Below are 12,175 nucleotides of genomic sequence, written 5' to 3'. Positions count from 1 at the left end.
CCAAATGGCACAGCTCAAATTTAATACAGAATAACAAAAGCCAGCCAGAATAAAGGAATAGTAATATCCCTTGTTGGTGTGACAATTGATGAAATGGGTTCTACAACTACAATCAATTTTTTTTCCCTTTTCAATAACCTAGTTATTCAACATAGTACAAAGAACCCCTGGTCTACCCGACCCTTTGTGCGCTTTCTGCACATACAAACACGAAACAACTAATATGGCACATGAGGCATGCTAGAATAGAATTGGTCAAGTGTTGAATAGAATAAAAAATACATGAAAATTATGTAAAAATGAAGTGATCAATTCGACTCTATTCCAATTTTTTCTCACGTAATTTTTTCTGTGAAAGCAAACCAGAATTGACTCTTTCCTTCTACAAAATATGAAAACATGAAACTATTGGGTGAGGGGAGAAATAAAGAGAGGGAGAAAGGGAGAACAAAAGCCAAGTGAACTCTTCTATTCTATAACTTTTCTTTGAAGATCAAAACCCTTATCACTCCAAGCACAACTTCGAACTCTCATATCTACCAATGTCTATTATTGTACGACACATCACTCAATGTCTGAACATTTTACAATGAAATAAAAAAAAATACCCCAAACTGGAGGAAAAAGGTAACCAAATTTTAATGCAATAATACAATAATATATCAAAAGAGTCCTTTAGTGCCATCCACTACCAAAATTTCCTTATACATGAATGAAGAAATGAGGCTGTACACACAAATCTGCACATAGCAGCATGCGAGAATGCGAATGTAGGAGAGTGAAGAAAAGAAAACAAATTTACTAGACACAATGTCTTATTGGAAAGAATCTGTCCTAATGGGAGATGGAAAATGGGAGAGGATTCAATTCAGTTTGCTAAGCCACGTAGAGAGGCACAGAGACCTTACCTCTCATCATAGTGCGAGCAAATGGTATTCATAATACCGCTGCCCTGCCATTAGAGTTCAGTAGGGAGAAACAAACCAAGGAAGAATTGAAAAATGAACTCTCAAGGTTGGGACATGGTTCGGGGAAGACAGACTCAGAGAAACCCAAGACATTAGAACAGAACCAAGGGGTAGAAGAGCCAGAAGTGATTGTTAAGGAGATATTGGACAGGCAGATATCAGTGAAGGGAGATTCTTGAATTCCCACAAAATTTCCAGCAAGAGTGATGTTTGTACCAACCACATTCCGCAAGGTAATTTGATCCAAAACAGGTAGTGCAGTGGGATCAAAATCCTCATCTGGATGGGATCCACAATGACCCGAGGCAGCAAATGCAGTGTGCACATTTTCCATCTGAACATCCGAGATGAAGATTTCCTTGATGTAGCCACCTCTACCTGGGGTAGTTCTGAACTCAATGCCAGTGAATGAGTCGTATACATGGAATTCCTCCATAAGAACCGTGGAAATGCCACCGGACATCTCGCTGCCAATGGCGAGGGCAGAGCCTGAAGATGCTTGAAGGTGGACATGTCGAATGTGTACATTGGTCGTGGGTCTGCCATAGGCAATTCCATACTCATCCCAACCGCTTTTGAGTGCAATTGCATCATAACCCATGCTAATGTTGCAATCCTCGATGCAGACAATATCCGAAGAATCTGAAAACATGGGTTTGTGTGGAGTCAAGATTGAGCAAGCAACTTCTCATAAATTGCCTTTTATGAATCTAAAACACAATAACAAATGATGCATAAGAAAACAAATTCAAGACCACATTCACAGAATGACAAGTACATGTTTATAAGAGGGAAGGAAATATATATATATATAAAATATTTTATTTCAGTTTTAAATAGAGGACAGATAGCATGAGATCACATAGTACAAGTACACATTCATGAATATCTTTGCATAATTTACAGAATCACCATGCCCCAAGTCTGCCCACATTTTTAATTTTATAATGATCCATTTTAGTTTACCTAGTGCTTCTAGCACAAATTTTACCATATTTTCATCCAAAATCTTGCTTAATGGGATTACAGATTATGATTCATAATGTAGAGAGTTGGACCACAAGGATAATGTCTTTTCTGATCTTCCTGCAAGAAAGTGTGACAAAATATACTCTTTTCTCGAGTCACAACTGGTTAAAAATGAGAAAAGTGTTGAATGCATGTAGTCTTCTTTTCAATAATGTATTGTATGAAAATCTCAAGACTAAGAAATTTTTTTAGAAACCTGCTTTGTATTTAAGATCCAAAAAAGCAAAATGCTGCCATGCAGGAACCGAGCACTACCTATGCTACCCAAAGCTACACCTTCTTAGCCTAAGCCATCAAGTTCTACACTCATCAGGTTTCTCATAGCATCACAGGAAATGTTTTGGAGAATGCACTTAAGCAACAGACTCTTTGTCAAAGTTGGATTTTACACTTCAACAAATGATTCCAGAAGAAGCAATACCAGAGAAACAATACAAAATTTTGTATCTAAAGAAGTAAAGGCTTTTAGTGACAAAGATTATGTGGGAAAAATGAAAATGAAATATAAAAGAATATAAAACTAGCTTCCCTCATGAACCAAGAAGTAGGAAGTGGGTAGATCCTTACAAACCTGGGACTATACCAACAGTGTAAGGGGTTCCAGATGGAGCATAGACTGAAATGTTCTGAACATGTACATTACTGCAATAAAGATTTGAGGTAGTCATGAATCCTAATTCTTGTCTTCTGAGTAGGGAAATAAACTAAAATATAAGGAACAGCCATGGACTCATCAGGAGTTTAGCCAACAAACCTGCAATAGACTGGATGGATGTTATATGCAGGGGCATTTAGGAAAGTAAGGTTTGACACAACAATATGATCGGACGCAACAAATTCGGCAAGATGAGGGCGGCTGTAGTTTAAGGAGTGAGAATTGAACCAATCCCACCAAACCAAGCCCTGGCCATCGATGGTTCCATTGTCACCTAGCACAATGAATGAATAACTTTTCATATAACATAGAAAAGCCTACACAGCCTACTAAAGGAAGTGGAAGAAAAGGATAAAAGACATCTATAGATTTACTCACCTGTTATCACCACGTCATGCAACTTATATCCATTTATCAAGCTTCGATATCTCCCACCAGGGAGTTCAATCCCTCGACCGTATGATGGCAAGGGATCAACAATTTCCCAATGAGAGGGGTCCTGCAAGTTAAGGAAGGTGAGAGCAAAACCAAAAATCTCTCAAATTTAAGCCAAGTAACTTACTGCTAAATGTATTTTCTTGGGTTATTACTTATTTTATCTATGTGGCGCAGAAATAATAAACAAAAGGAAGAAAGAAAAGAATGGCATATCACCTGTGATCCCAGAATGATGGCACCTCTTTCCAAGAAGAGCGTGAGGTGGCTGGTAAGATTGAAACTGCCAGTCAGCCACCTTCCAGGTGGCACATAGAGCTGAGCACCGCCCTTGTCAGCAAAGGACTTGAGATAGAATATGGCATTTTGGAAGGCAATGGTATTCAATGTTTTCCCATCCCCAACAGCACCAAATTCCAATATGGACACACTGTGTGGTCTCGGGTCCAACGCTAGCTTAACACACTTGCCATCACTCTCTCCTCCATCAATTTTAACAGCATTGGTCAATGCCACAAGCAAAACCAATGCCACCTGAAGGGAAGAATTTAAAAAAAGAAAAGATACACACCAATTCTAAGAATTGTTCGTACATATACAACTCCAATAATGTGGACAAGCAACTCAATATAAACTCAATGTCACATTTAATCAAGCTTCATATTCAGTAGCATTATTAAAACATTTAACTCATTAAGTGCTACAAGCCTGGAACTACAACAAGTCTTAAATATTAAGAACTTCATACATTGTGAGACAACAACCAGCACACCAAACCCAACTCATTGATTGATTCAGCAACTGAAATATCACATTATCAATATAAATCTGCAGAAACAAAATGAACAAGGTCCAAAACACCCACAGTACCACCATGTCATGCAAAGAAAACAGAATTTGTAACTGAAAGGAAGAAACATATTTCAAATTTGCTGCCCATTTGTACTCTGCCAGTACCAAAAGAGGTACCACACATTGCTATGAGTATAAAGAAAATAAAAAAAAAAACCTTTAGTAGTAAATCAGAATAATAACTCAGTAGGATTGGGAGCATAGAATTCAAGTTCAAGAAAAACTCAATACACTCTAGTATTAAGTTTTTTTTTCAGATCCACAGAGTTCCAAATACAATATTTGAAAACTATGCTTCGTTGCTCCCAAGAAGGGGGTTAGAAATTCTATTAAGAAATGGGGTAGATTAAAAAAATTCAAGTTAATACTCTTGCAAGTGGCACATAAGCAGCGTCCTACTTTGAATGAGAGAATGGCCTATGTGTGATACGGTGGACTTGCAATGTATAAGCAGCTAGACACATTAAGAAAGCAGACATTGAGATCCCAATAAACATTAAGAGATGACAGCACAAAGACATCCCAAATGTGCAGCAGAATTTATACTTTAATGATCGCCCAAGCAAGAAAAACCATGCTGCTAAAAGCAACAACCCATGAAAGGAATAGAGCTTCAACTGATTCCAACAAGAAGACAACAAAATCTAGACACAACCCATGAAAGCAATAACAGAAAAGAAAAACCCATTAATGAGAGTCCTTTTAGGAACTACAAGAAAAACAGAAAATAAAATAAAATAAATGAAAATGAAAAAACTCAGCCAGTGAGATCAGAATGACAAAATTAAATTCCACTCAAACACCATTGATGGCAGCAAAATTCCTAACAATCCACAATATAATAGGATACACACCCCATAAACGCCTCCATATGGCGAAAATACAGACCACCCACTTCAAAATTTATAAAAATCTTTAAAGAAAACCCGCAAACACAGATGAACCCCACTCAAGTAATACTCCCAATTTCCCGATTTCGGGGGAAAAAGAGCAAAAAGAAAATTCGAATCCCAGTAGCATAACCAAGAAGAAGAAGAAGAAGAAGAAGAAGAAGAAAAGGAAAGCAGAAAAAACGTACTTACTGGCATCTTCATGGGTCTGCTCGCGTTCAGCAGCAAATCAAACCGAGACAAAGAAAGAGACACTAATACCCAAACAACTCCTCTGCGGCAGAAAGCACAACAACAGGGGAGCTTTCTTCCTGCGAGGATTTGCAAGTTTTTAAAGTAATAATAATTATTTATATAGCAACAAAAGCAATAAATAGTGATGAAACCCAACAATTTCTTTTACCCAAAAAGAAAATGTCAGCCTTTCGTCCGTAAATAACAAATCAAACTTGAGGAACGCAAAGCCTGAGGAACAAAAGAAAAAATTGAAAAAGAAAAATTACCATTAATCGCCCATTAATCAATTTAGCAAAAAGGAAAAACTAAAATAGAAAAATTACCATTAATCGATTAATTACCTCAACAATCTACATTATGATTATAAACGTCTCTCTCGCCGACAGAATTGTTTGAAACGGCTCTCCATCATGTAGAGAGAGAGAGAGAGAGAGATTGAGAGATAGGAGTGTTCTTAGTTTGCTTAGATTTAAGTAAGAATTAGCGAGGTAATGATATAGCCACCGATGATTACATGGGATTTTAATGAAACAAAGATCAGGTGGTGGCAGTGATGGGCGGACAGGAGTCAATTAGGTGTTTTCGCCATGATTGTCCGTAGGGTTTCGGCTTGCGGGGTACACGGTGCAAGGCGATGGGGGGAGTACGGGAAGACGGTGAATCCGGGGGTGACGGGAAGGGGAGTAGAGATGAGGTGGAATAAAATAATAGGGAGGAGTGCATGGGGTGTCGAGTCCGCATGTGGAGTGACAGGGCAGGAAGTGGGGCCCACCTCAATCATAGCCGAGATGCTAGGCTGGCCCTGTGAGTCATCCTATGCCAATCAATCCCTCTCTCCACAGAATGCACGCAAAATTCGTGCTACCCTCCCACTTGCCAATATCCTCGTGCCACGTGGACTTCCGGTCGGGTGAAAAAAATTTACATATTGGTATTATATATTTAAACCAAAATTTCTCAAACCCATTCAAAATCTAATAATCTGAAATATATTTAGATAGTCTAGCAATAGCAACTTTATAATTTTTTATTTTTCCCTTCATATTATTTTTGTGCAATTGCACGGCTAGGACCACAATTGTCATTCAAAAAATTCTTACACAAAAGTGGAATGAAGGAGAAATGAAATTGATATGTTATGTTTGGGAGAGTAGGAATAAAAGTAAGGTTTATGGTTTATTTAGCCCACTTTGTGCAAGGAATTAAAATTAAAAGGTCTATTAGAAGAGACGACAAACATCAATTTATAGTTGTTTGGTATCATTGTCAAAAATTAGAGAAAAAAATTAAAAAATAAAAATAAGAAATTAGAAATATAAGTTAAAAACTATAAACCAGTAACCTGTTTGGTTAATATTTATAAAATTAGTATAAATTAAAATTTTTTTTTAAAAAAAATATTTATTTCATCTTTAAATCAAATAATATATGATTAAAATAATAAAATTACAAATAATACACATTAAAAAATTACTATAATAAAATAAAATTTATTATAATTATTATACTTAATCGTTCTACTTTCAAAACTTACCTTAGAATAAAAAATTTATTAATCATGACAATTGAAAAATAGTAAAAGTATTTTGTAATGTTTTTATTATTATTTTTGAAATTTATGTATATATTTTTATTCTAATTAAATTCTTTAATCATTTAATTTTTACTTTAATTTAAAAGTGTATAAAATGAATATTTTAATTAAAAAAAACTATCTCTAGATATTAAAATTTATGGCAACAAGTTATTAAAAACACTAAAAATCATAAAATTTGATTGTTAGATTTTTTGGCAAACTGCTAAAAATCAGCAACAAAAACAAAAACTTAACAACATAAATAAACACGTTTTTATAATTTGTTTCTTCACTATAGAGAAACAAAAATAGAAAACAGAAAATAACAACAATACCAAACAGACCCTAAACTCTATGTCTCAAAATCCATGTTGTGAGTTTTATTTCTTATTTATAGGTTCGAAGTCATATATATTGTTTCTACCTTAAATTAGTACATATATATTCTTAACTAACTAATTTATTGTTTATATTAGTTAAAATTTGGCTATTTTCTTCATATGAATTGTATTAGTTTGTTCTACTCATATATTAATTTTAATGAGTTTTTTTTTTATAATTTCAAAAAAAAAATTATCACCCAAGCCAAATTTTGGTGGAATGAATTAAATGTAAAAGGAATAATATAAATGTTAATTTTATATAAAATAAAATTGATTTATTTAATTATGTTTTGTTGTGATTAATATGACAATGTTATTAAAGCTTAATCGATATTCATTATTTTAGTTAGAATAAACAATCATAAATTTTTACATTATGTATATAATTAAATCCTCAACCTTACTTATTCTTAGCATGTATTGTCAAACTAGGCATGAACAGTTTTCAATTAAACATTCATTTTGCACGATCATATCTTTTAATTTGTGTCATTTGGTAAAAAATTATTCATCAATGTCATCATTGGACACGTTTAATTTGAATGTTTCTTATAGTCAAACAAATAAGCCTAACATTCTTTGAATTCTATGACACTGAGCTTGACAAATACTAATTTAATTGTAGTATATGTTTTAAAATCTCTAAATATTGATATGTAGTAATCCATATATACAATTTCATTTATATAAGAAGTGAGTATAAAATGAAGAGACGTTACTTAACACTATAAAAAATTATTGACATTCTATTTTTTATCTTTCAATACATCAAATCATAATTTTATTTGCATCTTTTTGTCCAAACTGAAAGAAGATATGTATGGTTTACCCTTAAAAAATTTACTATATCATTTTCATTGAGGCCTCTAATTTAGAGGTTTTGTGTTTTAGGATTCCATTTTAGATTAAAGATTTTGTGAGAGAAGAAAAAAAAAAGGGAAAAAGTAAGATGGAAATTAAAATTTTCTTTTCATTTTCTCTTTATCATAGTTATGATTATGAATATAAATTTACTAGAATCTAATTAAAATTTAGAAAAATAAAAAATTAATAACATGTAAATAAAATTTTTATTTGTTGATTTGATATATATATATATATATATATATTTCTTGTTTTCCCTAATTAACAAACAAAAAGGGTAGATTTCTTCAAAATTTTCTTTTACTTTATTCAAGTTTTTCAAGTCCAAACGAGACCCAATACTCTGTTTGTATCAAAGATTATGTTTGAAGAAAGCAAAGAAAAAGAAAAAAAGAAGAAAATTTATTTTTCATTATATTTTCTTTTATATATTAAATATTATCAAAAATTAAGAAAATTTAAATGTTAATGATATGTAACATCAAATTAATCCATTCATCGATTACATATTTTATTTTCTTTCTCTCTTCCATCAATAATCAAATATTAAAAAAAAGTAATTTTTTTGCTCATATTTTTACAAGTTCCAAATGGTGCTTATGAAATAATTTCACCCTAAAGTTGTCACTTGAAAAAAAAAAAAAAAATGTACCCCAAAATTTCTCACAATAAAAAAAAAACACCCAATAATTTGCTAACTTTTTTTTTTTTTTATTACATAGGAACTCCAGCCACTAACGAGTCCTTCAGACCCCCTGATACGGCACTAAATCTACGGATCAGCGTCCTTCGCCCCCACGTCTCGCTGATTGGGACAAAGTCCGGAATGCGGATACAACTTCTATGCAATAATTGGATATTCGGCTAATCTGACCCCATTAAGTTAAGAGACCTTGTAGCTCCACCTTTTCAATTTTTAGTTTGGACAGATAGCAAAGTGTTGATGAGAATGGAATAGGGTAACTTTTCAATCCCTGCCAAAATCTATTGAAGGTGGGATGATAGATGATGACAATGAGGAGTGAGGAGTGAGCTAAGCCAACAATCATGGGATGGGAACAACGTGATTGAGGGTGAGCTTTTAATTAAATAATCAATTTTAAAGGTTAATTGCACCTTAGGTCAAACCAGCCACCCTACCCAAGACCTTAATTAGGTCTCCCCTGTTTGGCACAAACGGTCTCCTATGGGGGGCCATTATTTGTTTGCACAAGTCAACTTGGGTCATGTTTGGATACTCTCCTCCATGTTAGGGTTTTTTTTTTTTTTATTGAAAATATAAGTCACTCCGTTTAGCCACCTACTCTCCCGTTGTATTTTTTTTTTATCATCATTACATACATACACGGTTAAATTATGAAAGAGTTTTAAAAGTAATTATGATTACTTTTGAATTATGCATCATATTATTTACGGAAATATAGACACAAGTAACGAATCTTTCTCTAACTCTATCATTTGATTGATGTAAAAAATGAGAGAAGAGGAAAAAGCAAAAAGACAATTCATATTTTTTACTTTTTTTTTCTTACCCTTTCATAGATGAAAAGAAATGAAACTAAAGATAAATTATTTAAAAAGACTTTTATAATTTTAAAAAGTGTGTCTTCTTGTAAATGATAATGAATTGTTCTATTTTTCCTTAATGAACTGTAAAAGAGAAATTAATTTTCATTTTCTTCACCTTCTCTCTCCTTTTTATAAGTTTAATCTCCTTTCTCCCCACTTCTGATTGATCAAAAGGATGACTGGAATTTACATTCAAATATATATTTAGGCAATATTAATTGTTTTATGAACTCTACACCCAAATAATTTGAGGTTTGATTCTACCCTTCCAATATTGTACTCACTTACACCTGTTTTTAAATTATTATTATTATTATTAAATCTCCAACATAGAAACTACAAATTCTAAGCCCCAAAAATATCCACTAATAGCCTGTTTAAAAAAAATATTTTAAAAAATATAAAATATCTTTTTTTTTCATGTTTGATTGTCAAGAAAAATGAGAAAAAAATAAAATATACGTAAAATCAATAAATAAATTTTAATTTTATGCATTTATTTTTTTATTTTTTAATTATATTAAAATAATTGTTTATGTCATTTGATATAGAAAAAAAAATAAAACAAAAATAAATTTATTTTATTTTTTTTTCTTTTCTCCAAATAAAAATCCGCCTTAAGATCATTCAAATCCAGATCTTTAATTCAGAATACACACATTAATTTACAAAGCGGTACCTAAAATTAACAGAAGTAAACTTAAAACTTTTCCCATACATTGATAAAGTAACAAATTAAATTAATTCAATTGTAATGTACGTGCAGATTGGAGACCCGCTGGCATTACATAGAAGGAGAAAGAACACAAAGAACACTGCCCATGCGCCAAGGCAAGCGCATTCCTGGCAAACCCCAACCCCACATGCCCAGATTTTGAGGACCCCTCACCACCACCACAGGTCCACAAACGCAGCAGAGGCAGAGCCTCGATCCTCGATCCTCGAGCCCAAGAGGCTACCACCACCAATCTTGTGGTCGTGAATATATCGTCTCTTGCTCTCGTTTCCTATTCTCTCTCCTTCAGGCTTCAACAGACAACAGGTGTGGGCCGACGTGGGCATTGCGATGGATCAGGATCGATCCGTTCAATCAATTGAGACCATGGAAATTATTTAAGAAGCAGACAAATAAAGAGGCAACCAGCTGCCTGGACTCTGGAGTATTATTTAATTACTTCAGTTCATTCGTAGGTTAGGCATCTCACCCATTAGGAAAACTACGCTTAATTAAAATACTGGCATTAGCTTGCTTCTTCCTAACTAGAGAACCCAAGAGCACCAACCTATACATGCTACAGCTAGCCAGGGTATAATTATACTATTACTATAGACTTGCGCAAACCCATGGATCTAGAACAGCTTAAAATTTGCATGATCAGGACAGGCTGGGGGCTGGCCTGGCTATGGGCTGTAATTTAATTTAGGTTGGATAGGACACTTGGCCTAATTCGAAATTTGGCTTAGACTGCAAATTTTTCTACCACTGGGATGACGATGAAGACCATAATCATAACCAATACCAAACCTACAGATGGACAACATTTATTATTAATCTGCCGCTGTCATATAATACCCTTGTTAAATTTTGAGTGTGTGATGACCTGACGATCCACCAATTTTAATTTTATATATGGCTCGGAAAAAAAAGAAAGAAAATGAAACATATGGGCATGGTGCCTAACTACCTACGTATGATCCAGCCTGCCACTTATGTGAGAAATTATTTAAATATACTAGATATATACACTAAACCTATGTTTAAAAATATTTCAATTTTAGATTTATATTAGGTTTGAATAAAATTCGGTATAAAATTATATTAAAATTTATTTAAATTTTATTATATGTATATATTTTAATTAAATTAGATGATTTTTATATATAAAAATAATAATATTAGATCTGATGCAGACATCAGATATATCTAATAATTCCTAAGCTATATAAAAAACCTAACTATATGCTCTGTGGTTTCCACCAAATACAAGCCCATCCAATACTGCAGTCATTTTATTAAAATAAATTAAATTCAAGTAAACCATAGCCTATTGATTGCATTTTATTTTAATTTAAGCGCGTGTCTAAGAGAGAGTAGTGGTGAGTCCTGTCCTGCATGCAAACGTACAGTAGCGTCGGCAAAAGATTGAGAAGAGGGGTGGATGTGAATATACGCATGGATGTCTTTCGGGAATCTTGGTTTCCCATGTCTATATGTGTCCTGCGCATGGAATATGCGTTCCAAATTTGTCTTTCATGTTTGGGCACAACCAAAATTTAATTAATGATTAATATAGTTTTCCTTCTAATTAAATTTTTTTTTGATAAAAAAAAAATATAACAATAATAACAAAACCAAACTTTAACTCCCATTAGGCGGGGTCGGTTATATGAATTATTTTCTATCAATTTATGCGATCATGAATCGTTTCGTTTTACAAATTTAGGGCTATTAAATTTTTATTCACCATCTCCTTTCAAGTTATTTTAGATTTATCTTTACCCCTCTTACTGTCCGCCATAATAGCTAACTCACTTTTCCTCGTCACTGACGTACTATGTGGTCTACATTAAAGCCAAGTCACGTACGGATAGCACATAAAGAATACAGAATGGATGGCTTGAACTCCTGCATACATACATATATATATATATATATATATATATATATATATATATATGCATGGAGAGCCCATCCATCTTCAATAATGTATACATGT

General features: G+C 33.2%; 1 protein-coding gene across 1 annotated transcript; it reads right to left on the bottom strand.

The window, feature by feature from the left end:
* Positions 1-442: 442 nt before the first annotated feature.
* LOC131150756 (probable polygalacturonase) lies at positions 443-5,554 on the bottom strand. The gene is made up of 8 exons (XM_058101691.1): positions 5,408-5,554; positions 5,233-5,294; positions 5,022-5,140; positions 3,307-3,621; positions 3,031-3,151; positions 2,752-2,926; positions 2,569-2,639; positions 443-1,610 (listed from the first exon to the last, which is right to left on the bottom strand). The coding sequence occupies exons 3-8, from the start codon at positions 5,031-5,033 to the stop codon at positions 937-939; spliced, it is 1,368 nt and encodes a 455-aa protein (XP_057957674.1). The 5' UTR covers positions 5,034-5,140; positions 5,233-5,294; positions 5,408-5,554; the 3' UTR covers positions 443-936.
* Positions 5,555-12,175: the final 6,621 nt, after the last annotated feature.

The sequence above is a fragment of the Malania oleifera genome, chromosome 3 (genome assembly GCF_029873635.1).
Source record: "Malania oleifera isolate guangnan ecotype guangnan chromosome 3, ASM2987363v1, whole genome shotgun sequence".
In the NCBI taxonomy this organism is placed as follows: Eukaryota; Viridiplantae; Streptophyta; class Magnoliopsida; order Santalales; family Ximeniaceae; genus Malania; species Malania oleifera.
This window is presented reverse-complemented; position numbering and strand designations above follow the sequence as displayed.